This window comes from Rattus rattus, chromosome 10 (assembly GCF_011064425.1).
Source record: "Rattus rattus isolate New Zealand chromosome 10, Rrattus_CSIRO_v1, whole genome shotgun sequence".
NCBI lineage: Eukaryota > Metazoa > Chordata > Mammalia > Rodentia > Muridae > Rattus > Rattus rattus.
The window spans coordinates 47,421,712-47,442,780 of NC_046163.1; the positions used below are offsets into that span (position 1 = coordinate 47,421,712).

Consider the following 21,069-nt stretch of genomic DNA (forward strand, 5'->3'; position numbering starts at 1 on the left):
AGATAAATGCAAATATACTGGATATTACCACCCCGACATCTCCCAGGTTAAGTAGGGGTTTGTTCGCTTTAGTCGCAAATGTTTTTAATTTATTCTTTTGGTAGAGATGTGGAGGTTGGAGGAAGAAAGGTTTCAGAAGCTTGCGCTAGGTCTACTTGACTATACATAACTGGTTTTATTCCACCATCCAGGGATCTCTCTGCTGATGTGTATCTGTGAAGCCTGTGGATTCACTGTGAACAAAAGCACAGGATGGACATAGTAAGAACCTTCCCCTAAGAACAAGACCATGATGACTGAATCTCAGGGTCCCAGATGTCAACGTTGACATTAAGCTTATGCTTAACAATCTTCCAAATATTTAAGCCATCTTTTTTCTCCAAGTAAATGGCCATTTGAGTAAATGCCCAAGAACTTTTTTGAACAATCATGGGACATGGTTTATAGCCTATAACATTTGAAGGGCTTTTCCATTGGAGATCTTTTTTTGATTACAGTCTAGGAGATGAGGAATATGTCTTGATTTTTCATTGCAGTGATGGTCTCAGTCTCTTGATCAATCTTTCTTTGATTTGTTTGATTATGCACATTGAGCAAACTTTTATTGGCTATCCATTTGTCTTGTTCCCTAGGGACACCACATTTTACTAGCCATCTCCATAGGTCTCGGAGAGTGCTTCCCTTTGGCTGGACTACAACCTTGTCACCCACTATAATAATTATACTCTCGATCTGTGAGCTACAGTTTCCAAGCTTCTAAGGAGACCTCCAGGAATAAGCAGCTTCCTCTCTCTTGAAATAACTTACTCCCTCAGTAAACATCCAATTCTGTGAAAATTCTTTCTTGTGCACCAGAAATATGCTTTCTGGAATTTCTACTCATGTGACATGCCTTCATGTATGGGAAGGGAAGGTAACTGCCTTGCAAATCTTTCTCCTCATTTCTGTCACAAAGACTATATCCTCTTTCATTTGAATAATCTCAGAAATGGACTTTAAAATTCACTAAGGAAGTCAGGAGGCTAATTAATCTTGGGTCATCTGGAAGGAAAGAGAGCATATAGTATTGAGATTAGATAGAATAATAAAACAATAACTGCTTGCCACATAGATAACATATATGTGTTTACCATGTGGCAGGTCCCATGCAAAACAATTGACTCAAATTATCCTTCCAAGAAACATTCATTTATGCAAGAAATATTTTATTAAGCACCTAATTCACTCTAGAAACTGGGGATACAGCAGTAAAGAAATACAAAAAAAAGAAAATCCTGCCCATATAGAGCTTACATTCTAGAGGTAAGAAGATGGGAACAGGCAATAAATAAGAGAATGGAGTGCTCTGTATAGAATGTTAGGTGTTGAGTGTTAAGGAAAATAATAGCATGAGGAAAGGAAATAGGAAATGGTGAGTGTCATTTGCAAGGTTAGAGACTGTTTGAGGCAGGCCTTGAGTAAGACTAGAAGGAGATATAAGGGTGGCCTTGTGGATGATTGGGAACTGTTCCAAGGAGAATGAACAATAAGGGCAGAGACCCTGAGGTAGTATTATTATCTCTGTTGTATACATGACTTGCCCAACAGCCCACTGCTTGGGGATGGAGCCAGGATTCGAACTCGGGTCTGCTTGATTGTAGACCTTGTTATTATTACCATAGAGCTCCCTAGTGACAGAGTGTGACATTAGACAAGGGGGAAATGCTCTATGTTACCAATGATGGCACAAGATCCTAGAAGAGGGAAGCAAATTGCTTAGATGAGCACATGGAAATGCTGGCGGGGCAGAGACTACCATGTGGTCACTTCTAGTCCCTCATTTCTGTCTGCAGAAGCTAGACATTTATCCTCTGGCTAGAACTAGTTTCCAACCAATCAATGGACTAGGTAACACAAATTTTGCTGATACACATTTTAGAGTTATGTCTTGGCTTAGCTGCACTAAGTGATGTCTTTGAGCTCTGACTTCTCTCACTGGCAGGTGTGGGTTAGTAACAAAGCATAGACTACGGAGTTAGTTAGGTACATCTAAGCCTGAAAATAGACTCTAGGCTTTTCTATCTATGTGGCCATGGGCAAGTTACTAAATATTTTGGACTCTCAATTTCATCATTTATTAGAGGATAGGAATGCCTCTTGGAGACGTGGTAGGGATTAGACAAAATAAGACATGTGCAACACCTTCCACAGTGACTGGCATGTGGAAGATGCTATACCTGCAACTATGTTCTCTCCCCTATGTGATTAGTTGTCTTGTCACATGCATAACTCTTACTTTGTAAATGCATTACTTTTTTGAGAGTTGAGAGGTTACCTTATATATCTAGCTACTCACCACGGTTTATATTATATGGCGGTACAGAGTAAATGCTCAAGAGTGATTATTTGATTGCTGGATTAGTGGAGAAGAGAAAGAATAGTGGTTATTGCTTTGGGACTCTGTGGACTTATCCATCATCTAGTTATAACGTCTGCTAGCTCCCTGCTCACCAGGCTTGTTTTGTCTGATCTGAGTGGCCAGCAGATATCCTCTTACTTCTTCGAAAGTCAATGAGCATTATTCCAGAGGTCAGGCCACTGTTCAGGTAGAAGAAGACTTTTGTTTGCAGTCAAGAGAAGAGAGGCAGCTGTCACTGGGAGGATCAGTAGGTTCTTGACATATCCTGGGAAGAAGACAAAACTCCAATTTAATTCACAACTTTAGCATCTTCCACACAGATCGTTCATCAGGACTGCTATCAAAGAGTCAAATTGACCAATTTCCATTTTTATTTCTTTTCCCCACCCTCTGGCAAGATCTCAGTGAGCAGCTAACCAGCTGAAAATAGGAAGAGAAGAGAAAGGCCTGGACCTCAATGACTCCAGAGATGGCTCATCGGTCGCCAAAAATTGAAGTTAGTTTTTCATTCCTGTAATGTAGAAAAAACCCCTCCATTGTAAATATTAGCAAGAGCTTAATGGAGTAACTTGTTTAGAATACCATTGTTTAAGGAAAAAGGTAGCTAATTTTATAGGATCCTCTTACATTAGCTTGTTTAGTCCTTCTGGCCACTGTATGAAATAATTATTATAGTCCATTTCTTAGAGATGAAGACACAAATGGATCCTAAGGACATTAACTTGTTCCAGCTTACACGGTGTGTGAATCTCAAGCCCAGGGGACTATCTACACATTCCTGAGCCCAAATTCATTCCTTTGCACCTTGTATTTTTTTTTGTTGTTGTTGTTTGTTTGTTTGTTTGTTTTTTGCCTCCATTTCTAAAAAGATGGATGATAAATGTTGTCTCCTGATCCCACCACAGGTCAGTCAAGACTGTCAAGGAGGACCAAACAAACATCTTTCTCCTTTTCTCTGGTGAAACATGCATAAAGTCTTGTAGTAAACCAAACACATAAAGAAAACATCCTAATGTTCCCCTTAGAGTTAATGATGTGTCTATGAATTAATGCTTCTCCCTACATAGATGAAAAGACCTTGAAGCTTCACCTCTTGACAATATGAAAGGAGGGAGTGTTGTTTTGTGGCTGAGGATCAACGGAAAAACAGAGAATGGGAGGCAATCATCAACTGTCTTGAACTTTAACACTGGTCAGGTTAAGCTTAAGGAGCTTTTAAAATAAATCAAACTATTAAACTAGTAATTGTGTATGTGTGTACATCAGGAAGATTCATAGACAGTGAACACCATTGTATTGGGATGGTAGGACCCCATCATGACACCTCCCTCCTCTATGCTATGAGTGTATAGTATTTAGATGAGCAGATATAAAGGGATAATTCTATGGCTTTATTGGAGACTCTGTAGGTACCCATTTGCCTAGAGCTAGGAGTTCTCTTTCCATCAAATTCCAAGTTTGACGGCTGATGAAATTAACACTAGGGGAGGACAGATTTCTTCGGAGCTGGAGGCACGGGTGATGCTCCTTCAGTGATAAACTAACAGGGAGCACTGAGTCTCATGGACTTAGCACCCTGGCACTTGAAGATAGGTGGCTCCATTTTGCCTGGTGGTCATAAAGAACAGGGAGGCAAAACCAGAGTTTGAGTTATTTTCCTGAGTCCAGCTTCTCCAGTAATTTTTTTCTTTTCTTTTCTAAGTGTGGGAGACTTTTAATAATCAAATATCCTTGAACATATCCTAATTCATTCACCTTTGGAACTTCTTTTTTAGCCTAATCCTGACATTTTTCTTTAGGACAAATAGTTCACATCTTTGTACATGAGGAGACCAAGGCTTGGAGAAAGAGCTTTCAAGGTTAAAGTTCACAGGCAAGCACAACTCATGGGCTACCTAGTTAGAATCACACACTACCCCACAACCCAAGCAAGCAAGTTCTCAATATTACTGTTGCCCTTCATGGCACTATGCAATAATTTGCTCGTTAGAAAGTACTCTAGTCTATGTCACTGGGGACTCTGAACAAACTAGGAATACAGAGTTTTCATTTTCAATAGTGAAAGACACAAAACATGTATGAAGTGACACATGGGTAATATTTTTAAAGAAACTTATCATTTGCTTGTTTTCTTATGGTTGAATAAGAAGCCTTCAATGGGGTCTCTAAAGTTGGTAGAGAAAGCAGCCATGAGAATGAAGGGCATGGACGTCAGCTTTGCTGGCTATCCTTCTGGATTCCCAGGGTGAGTCCCTAGTGTTGTCTTCACTTTCACAGAGGGATGGCAAATGGCTGTCATTTTCAGACAGCACCATTATGTAGACTGGGAGATTTTATGGGAACTTCAAATCTGTTAATTCTTTTCTATATGGCTTTTAGAAACCAGTCACTATTTCCAGGTCTGTGATCTCATCTTGTCAAAGAAGTGAGTTGAACTACAAATTCTGAGCCCCTGCGGTTTCACAAGGTGAATTAATTTAAGCTCAAGAGAATGCACCACGGGTAGTTAGCTCACAGACTTTAGGAAGCCTAGATCACCTGTGTTGGAAAACGAGATGGAACCAGGACAGGTCAGTGTGAAGATCTGAGAGTGCTGGAGCCGAGGAGAGAAGAGTCATAGTGCAGGTAGCAGTGTCACTAGTGAACAAGCCACATCAGAGATAATGAGGTCCCTAACATTTTCTCCCTTTGCATCTCTCTACTCAAGTCCAGAGTCCCAGGACACTGACTCCTTGATCTAGAGTGAGGCTGTATGTGCAGCTTACCTAGATAGGAGACAACTTCCTTTGAATCCTCAGTCACACAGCCTTCAGTAGTGGAATGACTATTACTGCATAATGGGGTAGATGCTCAGTGGGCACCTAGCTAGTTCCTCCTGGACCCTCCTTTTCCAATCCCCTCTATTTCCCTCCCCACCTCTCTGTTTCTGTCCCTGTCTCTGTACTATCTCCTTAAGGCTCTTCCAATCACCAGCTGCCTTTTATATTTGGGGAAGGCTATATTTTTAGTACATTAGAGAAGGTTCTAGTCCCTATTTCTCCCTACACCATCAGAAGGATTAGGATCATACTGAGGAGAGGAGACAGTTGTCCTGGTTACAGCTGGGGACCAGAAAGCCAGAAAGCAGCAGTATTCCTAAGGACTAGAGCCAGGCAGGGCTATGAGCAGGGATCTTGGAGCAGATGGCTCATAGAAATGTCCACCAAAGTCCCCCAGGGTACTGCTGCTAGTCTGAGGGGTTTCCTTTCACAGAGTTCCCATTAACACATTTTCTTGGCTTTCTCTTTATGGCTGCTGGGATGAGCAGCTCTTTTCCATTTCCAAACTGTCCTTATCAGTAATGCAACAATAGCTAATTTAATTAGCTGACCTGAATGGCGGCCAGTTTGGGCTAATTTGGTTTTGATAGTGCTCCTTGGCATATGTAAAGCTGATAAGCATATTTCGCTCCATATGAACAGTGGGGTTTAGGGGCGGTATATGAATGAGGATAGCTCTCCCAAAGCCCCTCTTTTACCTGAGGGACACAGTGCTTGACCAAAAGCAAGTTATTCTAAAGTCAATATCCACCCCACCCCCATCAAGGACCTGTCAAATGTGTCAGCTGAAAGAGATAAAATAGACAACCAGAAAATTGCAAAGGCAAGTTGCCCAGGATGAGGGTGCTGGGAGTTGGGATGAAAATATTCCCTTTAGTAGAAAGAATGCTTGGCTGGGAAGCCTGGATCTCATCCATGGACTCACTGTCTCTCAGCCACCTCAATTCTGTAGGTCAGCCACCTGATGCGTCAGGTGATCACTGGCTACTTCCTCCACAGCTGTGTCTCAGCACAGTAGTACAGTGTAGATAAGAAAACACACACACACACACACACACACACACACACACACACACACACATGCACCATGTCAATGGAGGATCCTGCAACAATGAGCTGATGACAGGAACTGAACATCATTACTCCTTGTGTCACTAAGTCCTAATATGACATGTATACACAGAAGGTACTTAACTTATGTTTGGTGACTGACTGAGTGATGTAGGAAAGGGGGTATGGGAGCACACAGAAGGACAGTTTCAGGCAACATATAACTGAATATCATAAAACAAATTCCTTTTCAGGTCAATATTTCAACCCTCTCTATCCTTGGGTGTGTGTGTGGGGGGGGTAAAGTTACCAGAAAAACACAATTGTTTTGTATCTTCAGTGAGACTCCATTTGCGAGAACTAAGGTTTCATTGATGAGTGATTATCAAATGGAGACAGCGTCTGGGTTAGGGATGGGGGTACGTGGCTACTTCTCCTTTCTGCTCCCATCTGGCACAATCCATGCGGGCCCTGTGAGTCTCCATGAGCTCACATGTGCGTCGGTCCTGCTGTGTTTAGAGGCCTTGTTTCCTTGGGATCCCCATCCCCTCTGGCCCTTACAGTCTTAGCATTATATGGTCAACACAAGATGAACTCAATGACATCTTTGCAAGGTCTTTGTCTCACAATGTTTGGTCAGAATGTTTTTTTTAACCTTACATGTCCCTTTTTCTATCATGGCTTTTGGTTTTGTGTTTTTCTGAGTGTAGGAATGTCAGTGTCCCTGCATTTAGATGTGTTGCTTGTGCTTTTCTTTGGATCTTTTTCTTGGGCTTGCTTGTTTTGTGCTATGTTGGGTTTTTGTTTTGTTTAGTTGTAGTTTAATTTTATTATTCTTTAGATGTCTGTTCTCTAACAGCGATAGAAAGATTTGGATAGGAGGGAAGGAGGAGAGGACCTTGGAGGAGTTAGGGCAGGGGAAAACATAATCAGGATATATGTATAAAGGAATCTATTTTCAGTAAAAGAAAAATAGAGGGCAAAAGACTCAGTTGTTACCTGAAACTTATTCTTTAGCAAATCTCTTTTGTCCCACTGGGGCTTCTGTCTTTCATTCCCCAGCCATGTTCTTTCTAGATAAAGGGCCACACCCAGGTAATCTTTGAATTTTCTTTGAAGGGCTTTCTCCATTTTGGAACTGCACTTCAACAGCACACATATGAGCCTGCATGTAATCACATGACTTAGATGGTGTATGACTGAAATTAGTAGGTTTGTTTCCAGTAGGACTGGCCCACGGGAGAGTGTTTCAATACGCCTCCTGATTCTGCTGCATGGTCATGTCTAACAATGTTTGGTCATCTATTCTCATTGAGTGTATTTTTCCTGGGGGAACTCACTCACTCACTCCCTGGCATCTGCACCCTATGTGCTGAAAATATGCAAGTCTTTGTCGTCGATCACTTAGCTTAGTTGGGCATAAATGCAACTGATTGTCAGAGCTTTCCACCTGGATCTTCCATTACAGCCTAAGCAAGATACCAAAATCTGTCCTGATTACCTGTTTACAGAAATCTACTTCTCTTAATTCCCTGCGTTTGTGAACAACTTAACCCAACTGCTTCCCTTCATTCCTGCTCTAGACAGTCACCTAGTCTATTGATTTTGTCTTCCAAATGTCTTTTGAATCCAGGTCATTCTTAACACTGAAATGACTTTATTTATATCTTTCCTCCCCCTATCCCTTCCGATCTAAACAGGACTTTCTCAAAGTCTGAGATCTCTCAATGTCAGACAAATAGAAAGTGTTCTGTTTTCTGAGCTGAATTAACATATCCCTCCCGCTGCTCCATCGAATTCTAAATCTTCAGTGAATACCAAGTACTTGGCTGAATACAAAGATGTAGATGGGTTTCTCACTCTGGTGTATATCAATTTATATTTTAGTAGCAAAATCAAATGCCTTTCGTGTATAGATCGTGTGCTATGCAGTTTTCCTAGTTCATAGATGACAGTCAAACAGAAAAACAAAACAATCAAGCCTCTGACAGGTTATGAAACTTTCCCCTTACTACACAGATCATAAATGATAGAAGTTGAATTTGGAGTCTGGGTTGGGTCCAGTGTAAACACTATGTAAGATGCGTAGTTATTCAAAGTCCTCATCTCTGTAAATAAAACAAAGAAAAAGCAAAGCACTGAGATGAAGCTCAAAATAATTACACTGAGTGAAAGAAGCCAGACGAGGATTGTATGCTGTGAGATTCCACATAGACAAAATTCTAGAAAATATGAGCTAGACGTGGTGATAAAAATCAGGTCAATGGTTGCCTAGGGAAGAAGGAAAGGGTTGAAAGACTGGATTGTAAGCAAGGAGAGTTTGGTAAGTGGGAACAGGTTCAAAACTTATCCAACTGTACTCTTCCAATACGCAGTTCAGTGTGTGCTTACACCAACAGGCAGACACACAATTGAGCCACATTCATATTTTTAAAATCCCACATACTAAACAAAGGGTAGTTAATCAAGAGCATAGCCCAGGGATGGGTGAAAGGAGAGCAAGTCCCCAAACACCTAGATCTCAGAGTCAACAGGTAGTGGACAATTAAAAGTCCCGGGACTTGTGGACTTCCCTGGTTCTCACCTCCTCTTTCTTGCACTTGGGGGGAAATACGGTGAAGTGCATTCTAAAACTTTTAGTATTTTCATCTAGGAAGCAATACAAGGTGAATCAAGGGGTGTTGAGGTACATAGTCCACTGATGAAATGCTACGCTCATGTCTATGCACACATCAACACCTGCTAAATATTGTTCAGGGTCACAGAAGGCCTCAATCGGGGTGCATTGGGCTGTGGTGTGCATTAAGTCCAGCAGGGGTGAGAAGGGACCATCCTTAGGTATGGTTCCATAGAAAGACATCAGTCATCACATAATTTTTTTCCTGAAAGGTGCCAGCATCTGGGGGCAGTGACAGATCATTGGGTCTGGCTGGAGGCTTTCTCCCTTCCCCTATCCTACCAGGCAAGCAGAATGCAAACAGCACTGGCACAGTCTCTGCCTTTCTACAGAAAATAGCCATGCTTTCTGCTCTATTCCATTCCTCTATTACCTTAATGTGCTGGCCTGGAGGATGAATGAGATAATAAACACGGAGCACCGAGTGAGCACAGTGTCTGGGTCACAGGAGGCGCTCAATAAATGTTAATTCCCTGCCCCCAGCCTGGTATAGATTAGCCCTGACTTCTCAGAAATGCAAATCCCTGCGCGCTCAGCTCACCTAGGTCTCCTTTCAATATCCTTTGCATAGGAGCCTTTTACTACCCCTTAAAGCTGGGCCAGAATCCCTCTCCCTCTGCTAATTGTCCCACAGAGACCAGGGGAAGAGAAGGCAGCCACTCCGGAAGAGGCCAGAGCCTCCTAGCAGAAGAGTCTGTGTGTTATTGAGCTCCATGGGCACGGACCTCATTCATCTTCACAGACACTGCTGTGCCATCCATTTTAAATGACATAGAAGTCGACCCGTTTATCAAGATCAGCATACTACTGTATTATTATGATTATTTAGCATTTACATAACACTCTATTTGCAAAGTGCTTAATAATAATTTATTTATTACTTCATCTAACTATGCACTAATGGAAAATTCAAGAGGTTGTTTTGAGTTCACTGACCTCGGCTCTGGAGACACCTCAGGCCATTTTCAATTGCAGCCCAGATGCCTGCCGTAAAATGTTTTTAATGAAAAACCATTTGGTATATTTTATATATATATATATGTATATATATGTGTGTGTGTGTATATATATATATGTATGTGTGTATATGTGTGTGTATATATATATACACACACATATATACACACACACATATATATACATACATACATACATACATACACACAGGTATACACACATATATATGCATTTATATTTATATAAATGTGTGTTTATGCTTTCATTTTTGGCAATTGTAATGTGTTAAAAAAAACAATATTTTTCACTTTACAATTGGGAAAAATAGCCATTACTATTAATAAGAAGACACTAGAATTAAATATATTTAGAACTTACATACAATTGCCCCGACATTCTCTTCTCATTGAGTAGAACACACAGAAACCACACATGCATTCTTTGCATCCCGCTCTGGAGGGATTCTCACATCTATCCCAGGATGCAGGAAGCTGAAGCAGGAGGGTCGGGGTTTAAAGCCAGCCTGTACACTACTGAGACTGTCTCAAAAACCAATGAATAATCAAACAGAAAAACCAAACAAGAGTTCACAGCCGGGTTCGGAGTCTCATGGGTGGCTGACAGCTTTGTCAGTGAGCTGTTTTGAGGCCCATGGCAGGCACTGAGCATGGCAGTGGGGTGCGGTGGCTAGCTTCTCATGGTGGGGTTCAATTAAACAGGGATTGTGTCGCAGAGCTCTGTCTTGGATTGACAGGGACTTTCTCAGTCCTCCATTTCTGTCTGACGGCTTGTCTGCCCACTCAGGTCCTTTCCTTCACTGCTAGGCAAACCTCCGCACATTTTGCAGTCCTGACTCAACCTCAGATCCGGCTAGCTTCCTCAGCTGCGCCAACCCCATATTGAAGCTAAGCCTTGCTCTGTTAGGCATGGCTGTAGATTGTATCCACCAGAGTCCTGATGGGAGGTAGCTTGAATGCTTTCAAAGAGCTTTCCCCTCCTTCATTCTACGGAAAGGGATCCACTATTCTGGATCTTTAGCCTCTGTACAAAAAGGTTTTATAACCACTCTGAAAACAACCGTCCTTAAGAAAAAAGCAATTTAGGGGGGAGAGAATTTCTTTTAGTGTGTAGTTCAAGGATACCATCCATCATGACAGGTCATGAGAGCATGATCTTGATCATGTAAGCTAGTCACACTGCACCCACAACCCAGAGGATACAGGTAGTTACACTGTACCCACAACCCAGAAGATACAAGTGGTCACACTGCACCCACAACCCAGAGGATACAAGTGGTCACACTGCACCCTCAACCCAGAGGATACAAGTAGTCACACTGTATCCACAACCCAGAGGATACAGGATGTCACACTGTGCCCTCAGCCAAGAAGCAGAGAGTGGTGAAAGTTGTTCGTTTCTTTTCATACTCCTTTTTATGCCATCTAGGACAGAGCTCTGAAAGTAAAGCTCATTGCTTCTGATAGCCCCGTCTCCATACCTACAATAGTCTGCATTGATTTTTACCTTTGTTAAAAATGTTATGAGCACAGGCTAATTTGTGAATATTATACAATAAGAATATATATATATATATAATTTATATTTAACATTATATAATATACAGTATAATAAAATAAATAAATGATAGGGCATAAATGAACTAGCACATAGGTACACATAAAATACCGGTCAAACAGGGATGTCAGAAGAGAGAAATGGGGAGGAGAGGTCATACAGAGATAGTGGGAACTCAATTACATTTGAAAAGAGGCTAATTCCTAAGCTAGAAAGCACCATTGTTTACCTATCCAGTTATAATCAAATAGGAAAGGAAAACTTCAGTGAACTGCCCCAACAGGGAACTCTGAGCTATGCTCAGAATTCTGGGAATGCCAAGGCCCTTGTGAGTGAGTCATGCTTGTCACCTATGAAAGTTTGGGGTTTTTTTTTTTTGTTTGTTTTTTGTTTCTTTAGAATAAGAACAGAAGACATTAGCCCTTTCCCACCATGTCCCCAATCCCCATTTTCTTTTTTTCATTTTCCAAACCATTTCTGGAAGAATTCGGATCTCTCCTTTTCTAAACCTTTTATCTCTTTTCTTTATCTCACAGTGGTCTCAGGTCAAAGATGCCCATGAGAGAACTATTAAGGAACGTAACAAGTAATTTTGAAAATGAAGTTTACCAAGAATCAACGCTAACCATGGACAAGGGTCATGCATTTAGTTGATGGTGGTGACTGGCTCTGAGAGATCATCCAAACTGGCTGAAATGTTAAAGCATGTTTCATCGTCTTTTGTGTAAAGTCTTAGGAGGCTTAACTGTCATTAATTAGGGGATATGTGGCACGTTTAAGAGAATAATAATGAAATTATCTTGGCGTTTTCATTAACTTTTAGAGGCTAGCTAACAGAAAGTGTTCTGCACACCCCCCAAAACAGCAAACTGGCAGAGTTCAGAAGTCGTCTTAGGTAAGAATCTAGGCTGAACTTCGATAATGACCTCAAAGCATGAAGTAGAATAATTTGTGACTTACAGACGTCAGCAGGGATTGACCCAAACAAGACACATCCTATTTCCATCACTTACTCCTAGGAAGGAAGCTATTAGAACAGCACAGAATCCCTGATCCAATTTCTTCACCATAGTGGACAGCACTTCTCTTGTCCTTGCTTGGGATAAAAGTGTGTAATGAGAACAACGATATGCCTAAAAAAGGGAAAGGGATCTGTCCTCACTCTGCAGTAGTCCACAGTGTTTGCCTTAAGGCACTGGCTCTGACTGGCCCTGTCTATAGCAGGGTTGTAGTGACAGCAGCATACCTGGTGGCACACCACCTTCAGGGTCACACTCTGGGTTCACATCCTGACTCTCTTACATATCTGTATGTCTCTAGATAACGTTCTGAATTTTTCTGAGGGTCTCCACAAATTTCTTTCATATAAGGTGGGTCAGCAGGGCACAATGATGCATGACTGTAATGTTAGTACCCAGGAGGCTAAGTCAGAAGGATGTCCTGAAGTTCAAGGACAGCCTGTTTTCCACAGCGAGTTCCAGACCATCCTGGGTTCTATAGAAGGATTTTGTTTTGATAAAATGAAAGAAGACGAATGATTAAACAGGAACTTTTAAGAGTTGTAATGTGGTAGTATGCTGTATAAAGTGTAGCATCCGGTCAGAGAAACAGACTGGAAACGGTAGCTCTTTATTACACATTAAACGCATTGTCTGAGAGTAATGAGCTAATATGTGGGATGCTGAAATCAGGACCCAGAAACGTCTCACTAGGCTGGACTCAAGGAGCAAATCTAATAGGGTGGCCTTTAACAAGGATAAATGTAAAAGCAGTGCGATTCGATCTATACAGCAAGTGGCAGACACCTGGTGGGGAGATGAGTGCTAACAACTGCGCACCTGAACGAGGGCTTGGGTGCATCATTGACTCTTTGCTAATTTAGGGTCAATGGTATGAGAAGTCCACCAAGAAACATACATAAGGTCTGTGCATTGTCGGGCACAAAGGAAGAAATAGTAGCTGTATCCTCTGCCATTCCCTGGACCTCACATGCTTTCAAGGCTGGTGATAAATAAAGCTAGGATTAGGAAAGAGATGTACATTTAAATGGAGCAAAGCAGGAGGAGGTAAGAAAAACTCATGAAGGTGCTGGATCTGTGTTTCTGAACACTCAAAAAGCAGTATGTATATGATGAATAAAATCCCTTGTAGCAAATTTCTGGCTCCTTCTCTGCTTCGAACTGCTCAGGAGAGCAAGAAGGATGGGTGTAAGTGCCAGGAAGGAAGATTGCTGCTTACGCTACAAAGAACGCACCTTCAATCATTAACCCTGTCTCCAAGTGGGGACCCAGTGAATCCCCCAGCGCTGGGAAGGCCCAGGGAGAAGCCGACGCATCATCACCTGCAAAGGATGCTGTACGGTAACTACACTGTCTCCTAGCTCAAGCTCAGTCTGCCTACCGTAGAAGTCATAGGCAAAGGTAGATTCTCCCCTGGGGAGAAGGTTCAGAGCTCTCTTTAGATCATTTAAAGAACCTCACATCCCCTCTCATCACTCTCTCAAAAGATGGAGACGGAAAGCTTGGTTTGATGCATCCTGTCATTCAAATGTATACAAACTTCGTTCTCTGCTGTGATGGTGTTGTACAATAGAATGCCACACGTGAGTGACAGCATTCTGCTCTTCCTAGGGACCATCCCTTCAGCTTGGGGCCTGAGGACTCTGCCAGAGACAATAGTCAAAGTCCCTCAACCATGTTCGCAGTCCTCTCAAGGTGGTGTTTTCCAGGGTCACCAAGGACTCCAAGGGGATGAGACACCAAAGCCACAGACATTCTGTAAAACCCTACCAAGGCCCTGGGAACCTGTTTATCTCTGGCCCTGACCTCTCCAAGACCCTATTCCGCCTGTCTATTATGGGATAGGTGTGTGAACGAAAATGTCCTGAAACGAGATGCCATGGAAACTGCAGGAAAATACCCTCACTTAGTTCATGAAAACCCAAATCAGCAGCTGCTTGTGCCTGTATGCACACCTCCATTAAACTGTCAGGCTGCTTTACATTTATTTACCCTCCATGTACTGCCTGTTTATTGGGCTAATAAATTGGAGGCAGTAATATCTACTCATCAAAACCCTACCTGTCTTCCAGGGCCTGGCTGTCACCTTACATTCTCCAGATGTCTCCCCAGGTACTCTGCACATGGAAAACACGCTATTCTCTGAACAGAGGAGGCATCTACTGTGTGTGCCTCTTATTAAGCACCGGCTGTTTACCTCCCTGGTTGTTACTTCTCTGGATTCTTTTACTTAGCTGGGTTTTCTAGTTTTCAACTAGCTGAAGTCTTACCTGATGAAGCCATTAATTCTTGCTTACTGGGGCGGAGCCAAAGCCCACGATTGGCTTTCACTGTGAGATTTAGAGGCATGAGCGGCCGGTTGCTAAGTAGGGAGTCATATACCTATCTTGGGGTCTTTAAAAAAAGTGTTAGAGCCAGATAGAGCCACACACAGGAAGGCAGTCTGCTTTACCATGGCCTGTGGATTCACCCAGTCTCCCTGGAAAGAACAGAAAGAGGGAGACAGATCCCACAGGTTTTCACATTGTAGACTTGACATTATGGTTTTAGGGTTTTCCAAGGTCTAATGGCTCCAAGGAACACCGTAGGTCTGGCCTAGCTTTTTGAGACAGAGTCTCATTATGTAGCACTGGTTGTCTTGAAATTTGTTATATGTCCCAAACAAGCCTTGAAATCACAGAGATCTGTCTGCCTCTTCCTCCCATGTGCTAGAGATGGCATGCACACGCCGTCTGGCTTGTTCCAGAGCATGTAACCAGAGGGGTAAATAGTTGGTGCTTAATAAGAGATGTACATGGTAAATGCAGCTGTTCCGAGAATAGCACGTTCTCCGTGAGAAGAGCAGCTGGGTTGACATCTGGACAATGTACGGTGACAGCCGGGCCCTGGAAGTCAGGTAGGGTTTTGGTGAGTGGATACCACTGTCTCTACAATTGAACTCAGATTCTCAGCTTGCACATGGCTTGGCATCTTTATGTTGTGTCAGAAACACAAGAACAGACTTTCAAACTCTCAACCATGGCCAGTTCTTTTGCTCATAGCCAAAAGAGCTTTCTCCCAGTCAGTCAGACCCAACCAAACATAGAGAATCACTGACTTAGATGAGGAAATGGAGTTGAGGTTTGACACAGTTGAAATCTATAGCTGCTTTAAAAGAGGAACAGCTTGCTGTCTACAATTACCTGACTCAGAACATTGGTTCTGAGAGGGACCAAAAAGCTGAATAGACACCCACATTTACCTTCTTACGGGAAGCATCCTGTTTCCAACTGGCTGTTGCCTAGACATAGGCTGTCAGGTTCAAATTATGAGCAAGTGTCTGGGTATAAACAAAGTCTTCTCTGAGGGCCTTTCTCTAAGTCCAAGCCATGATGCATGTTTAAAGCTAGCCAGGATTCATGAGACACCAAAGAGCCCAAGCCCAGAGAATTCCTTTACATCTCCAACCCCAACCCAGGCACTCCCCACCCTCAGAATGCTAGTTCCTCTGGCCCCTTCTATCATTTGGACAGTGTTGTTTGCAAATCAAACTGGCTCCCAAGGTCAGAGAAGTCTAGTTCTCCTCTCCTCTTCTCCTCTGTGTAGGGCTCTTGTGGCTGAGGCAAGAATTTGAACTCCAGGGTAGGTGAAGCAGACATTAGAACAGAAGCCTGCTACTTGCCTGTGAAGCCTGCCTCTGCCACCTTCCACACTCCCTCCTCTGCCCACTGGCAAGATGCAAGCAACACCAGCTGGGTCAGCATCCTTCCCTACGCTGCTGCCATTATGGCCGCTCAGAAACCCAAGGCTGCACCATAGGAACAAAGGACATCTCAACGTGGACGCTGGCTACAAACAGCCATTTAGAAGTCACCTTGGACCATTAGCCATTTTCTTAAGCTAGTACTGTACCCATCTGGAAATCTCCATTTGGCTGGGAGCTGTTCTATTCTTTCTCTTTCCGTCTTTTCTCTTCCTACCACACAAAACGCTCGAGACCCACCTGAGACCTAACATTTGTCTGTTTTGAGAATAGATGAGTATTTATTAGAATTAAACAGCTGGGAGCCCCGTGATATTTAGACGGGTATTAGGAGGAATGTATGAGAAGAAGATAATGCTGGGTCTTTTTGTCTGTAAACCAGCCTGGGCTTAGTTACTGAAGGGATTTCTTGGGTCTCCTGTGAGAGCCAGATACAGTTAATTTCCTGCAAAAGCTGCGGGCTGGGCCGTGCTGATATTGCAGTGTTATTTAGAATAGAAAGGTCAGGCCTGAGATTGAATAATCATTGACAAGAAATCCACAGGGCGAAGGAAGCAGTTGGTGAGTAGTCAGACTTATTTCTCCCTCCCCCGACTTCCCTTCATTCCTGGGTATCTGTTGATTCTGGAGTTTGTTTAATATTCTTTTTGCAACTGTTTCCCAAATTCGGAGCTGGTAGGAGATGTGTGTTGAGACAAAGAGGGGACAGATTCCAAGCCATCAATGGAGATGGGACATTCAGTCTCGTAGACTGGGTCTATTTATTCTGGGCCATTGGCCTTGGGTACCTGTGTATGAATTTTTCCGACCATACATGGTGGTTTTTCTTCTCAACAGTTTGAAGCACCCTGTCCCTAAACATGGTGCTTTCTTTTCCTGCATAGCATCTGAGCTATCCTCCGTGTGGCCCAGTTTAAAGTCTGCCCTGTGTCTGGAGCCAAATATCAGCCTCTGAAAAGCATAGAGGAGAATCCGAAGAATGGAACATGTGTCATGTGTAAGGCTGGAGTAGTTTATGAATTCTAGCACCCATGGGAGTCCCGCTTTACTAATAGGAAAGGCACCAGGGAAACTGGATGGCTAGCCCAAGACTTCTCAGTTCCTGCACAGCAGAGTAAGAGTGTGAAAGCTGGGGATTTCTAGGTACCAAGTTCATTGCATGCCTCAAGGGTCCCAGTCTCATTGGGGACCTTCTCTGGTTCTGTCCTCTTTCCCTTTACCCAGTCACCCTAAGGGGTTTCTTGGAAGTCTTATTTAATACAAGAGTTTCTCTCTTGTATTATTATTATTAGCTGTCCCCTGGGATGACTGATCCTACAAATTAAGTGGCGTAGACTTGAGTCCTGTTTGTAAAGAATGCGGATGGGCAAGAGGAATGTTGGCACCCTTCTGATTCTCAGATGCCACATAGTTTATTTATTTTGAAATTCTTTATTTCATGTTTGGACTTCATCAAGAGGACTGTGAATCTGAGGCCAGACTGGGATATACAGCAAGCTCAAGGCTAGCCTGGGCTACATAGTAAGATGCTGACACCCCCACTCCCCCTAAAGAAAAGAAAACAAGGCTGGGCATGAGTAGCTCACACCAATAATCCTAGCACCTCAGTGTTGAGGCAGGGGGAGTATCATGTATTTGAGGACAATCTGGATTATAGAATGAGATTCTATCTCAAAGCTTGGGGCCACACATGTGCACATGCATGTGTACACACACACACACACACACACACACACACACACACACACACACACTAAAAGACACAAGTGGATGAAGGCAAAGTTGGGTACTAGATTAGGTACTGGAATGATTCCTTAAACTTAGAGGTCATCTTGCTTAATTTGGCAACGGTATGGGTACAAATAATAAAACAATCAGCACGTCATCTATCTATCATGAATTGTGAGTTGGCACCTAGGTTATGGTGAAAGGCCTTCTAAGCATCCTGAGTACAGCCAGCTAAGGGCCAGAGCACGTGATTCTGAGGATAAGGAAAGGCAAAAGGTCATAAGGTCAGGCTTGGAGTGCTATGTCTAGGTTTCTCCCAATTTAGGCACAGATAGCAACAAGTAATGAGATGACTTCATGACACTATGGCTTTAGCACACACTGGCCCGTCTGTTGATGTCATCAGAGTGTTCTGGCATCTGGTGACATTTCTCATGCTTTTCATAACTCTGGGCTTGAATCATAAGGAGGACCATATATGACAGGTTGGGCTGAAGGGAGAACAGATCGTGGACTCCTGTCATCCTTAGCTGACAGAGACATAATAGCAAGATTAGAATGCCAAGTCATCTGCTTTATGCAAATTCAGCTCCTCAATTGAGACACAGTGTGGCGATTCCTGTTCCCAAACCAGGTATCTAGTAATGAGTACAAACATCGCTTGGGGTTGACGGAGGTTTTGACACAGCACAAGTGCTTAAAAGCCATGATCTGGTGGCTGCTACAAGAACCAGGACCTTGGAGTCCCAAGTTTGACCTCCAATGGGACTCTCTTTTCTCTGTGCCTAGCATCGGTATCCTGAAGCTACAAAGCATAAGGTTGTACACTGGCTTTGAGTGTTTATCTTTCAAGCCTTGAGTCGTTTAGTGCAGGAAGGTGGCTGCTAGCTTTTGTCAATGCAGCTGTACGTGAGTTATGATAGTGAGAGGAAGAACTGATACACAGAGCAGGAGCCTGTGTGCCCAGGGAGTGGTGAAACCAGACTCTCGGCTCCTGGACTTCCTTACTTTGTGCCTTACAGAAAGTCGCACACCCTCTCAGAACTTCCGTGTTTCCATTTGTGACGAGTGGAACCTCAGAACCTCGGCACCTACTTAAAGCTGTTGAGAAAATTAAGGAAGTGGGCGTGTACAAACCCTTAGAACTCCACCTATTTCACAGTAAGCACAAATATGTGGACAGGGACTTCTCCAGCCTTGCTAAGCAGGCACATCTGAGAAGCACCATTTGAGTGCCAGGACCTATGGTAGCACACAAATTAATTAGGCGGCAACTGGCTTCTGACCTGGCTCTAGCAATGGAAGCTTCAGGCTTCCAAGACCTGGATGTGGTTCCACAAACCAACCTTAGAATGAGTCTTTGGGCTGTTTTAGGGCAGCACGAACTGACTCTCTGACTCCAAATAGATTTAGTGCACACCTCTAGGAGGCAGGCACCTCCATTAGCAATTTGTCCCATAGCCCCTGTGTCTGGGTTTTATTTCTTGCAGAAATGGAACTGTGACACCTGCCCCCTTTGGGTTCACGCAATGGTTGTGATGCTCCAAAGGAATATGTCAGCACAACTTTTGAAATGCTTGACACATCTGTGGTACCAACATTCGAACCATGACAAGTGTCACCTCTGTAGGTTGGTGGCCCTGTTGTCAGATGGCAAACACCCCCCCCCACTTCAGAGAGAGTGCAGATGAGAAGGATGACCTCGAAAATACAATCTCTGTGGTGCCATCTGGCATCCTCTTTGCCTTTGATTTATTAGTGCCCGCCTCTCCCTGTGCGGCACCATAAAGGCAGGTTGTGTGACACCTTTACTGTCTGGCACAACACGAAGCAGCATGATCTCATGCATGCAGGGACAAGGTGTGGAGGCTCACCTCTGCCTCCCTCCACAGGATTCCAGGCTGCGCCTGGCCACACGTACTGTTCAGGAACCACTGGCCATTCTAGCTGCTCTGGAAAAGGTAGAGATGAGCCAGGGCAGAAACAGGTCAGCCAAGGTCCAGCCAGGTGGGATGTGTCTCGACAACCTGTCACGTCCCCCTCTTCCAGTTTGTTCTGGTGCCTGCCATCCCTGAAGTTTATAGGTATCATTACCTATGAAAAATCTGTTCCATCTGAAGACAGTCCGGGTTGGGGATGGGTGGCAGATTGCAATTTAATGACCAGATTAAAATATGCTAAAGCAAACAAATAAATAAATAAAAATCCCAGCAGCCCGGAGCTCTGCAATTCATTCTGTGGGCAAGAGAGGCTGGGGCTCCAGGGACCGGCTCATAATTCACCCCATCGGCAGGTTTAGTAGGCTGTTACTGTATGACCACAAGGGGAAACAACTCTCTAAGAAAGATTTACACTGACTGCCACTGGAGGCTGAAGGGCTAGGGGCCCTAGTCGAGGATTTGGGAAACAAACAGGTCCTGATACTAACCATGGGAAACACCAGCCCCTACACTGACCCGTCCAACAAGAGAGGTTCATATTCCCTTCGTTTTCTGAGTTCTCCCTGACCCCTATGTTGCTCAGCAGGATTAAGTCACTCCTTCTCATGGCAAATGAAACCAAGGTCATGATGCCACCTATTGAAATGGAGGCTCGCTTTTCTATCTCTGTCTTAACAGACTAGCCTGTTTTCTAAGGGTAGGGAAAGCAGTGTTCTTTTGCTATTCTTGATTTCAGGTATAATTTTGAGTCACTGTTCAGTGAGCGAATGTGTGAGTGAGCGGTATGTGTCGGGATCTGTGTGACTCAGGGGGAGTCACAGTCTGTTAGCATCTAACAGGAACTGGTTCTAGACTCCAAGGAGATACCAAAATCCAAGGCTGTATAAAATGGTATAGTGTTCTCATCATGTAACCTGTAAATATCGTATGCTTATAGTCATCTCTAGATAATTTATACTATGCAATGTAAAAGTTGCTTAACTGTCATTTTTTAAAAATATTTTTAAGTGTCTGTCTGTCTGTCTGTCTGTCTGTCTGTCTGTCTGCATGTCTTTTTATGTTCAGGGATGTGACAAGTTTCCAGGTGTCTGTGGAGGTCAGAAGCATCAGATCTTCTGGAGTTGTAATTATAGGAAACTGTGAGTCACCTTATGTGGATGTTGG

General features: G+C 43.3%; 1 protein-coding gene across 2 annotated transcripts in view; it reads right to left on the reverse strand.

Annotated features, from left to right (window-relative positions):
- Positions 1-1,184: 1,184 nt before the first annotated feature.
- Positions 1,185-21,069, reverse strand: part of Pbx1 (PBX homeobox 1) — a 308,344-nt gene continuing 288,459 nt past the window's right edge. For both annotated transcript variants that reach the window (XM_032915421.1, XM_032915423.1), the window contains one exon: positions 1,185-2,663. In XM_032915421.1, the coding sequence (XP_032771312.1) occupies positions 2,643-2,663 (21 nt within the window). In that variant the 3' untranslated portion in view covers positions 1,185-2,642. The remainder of the gene's footprint in view (positions 2,664-21,069) is intronic.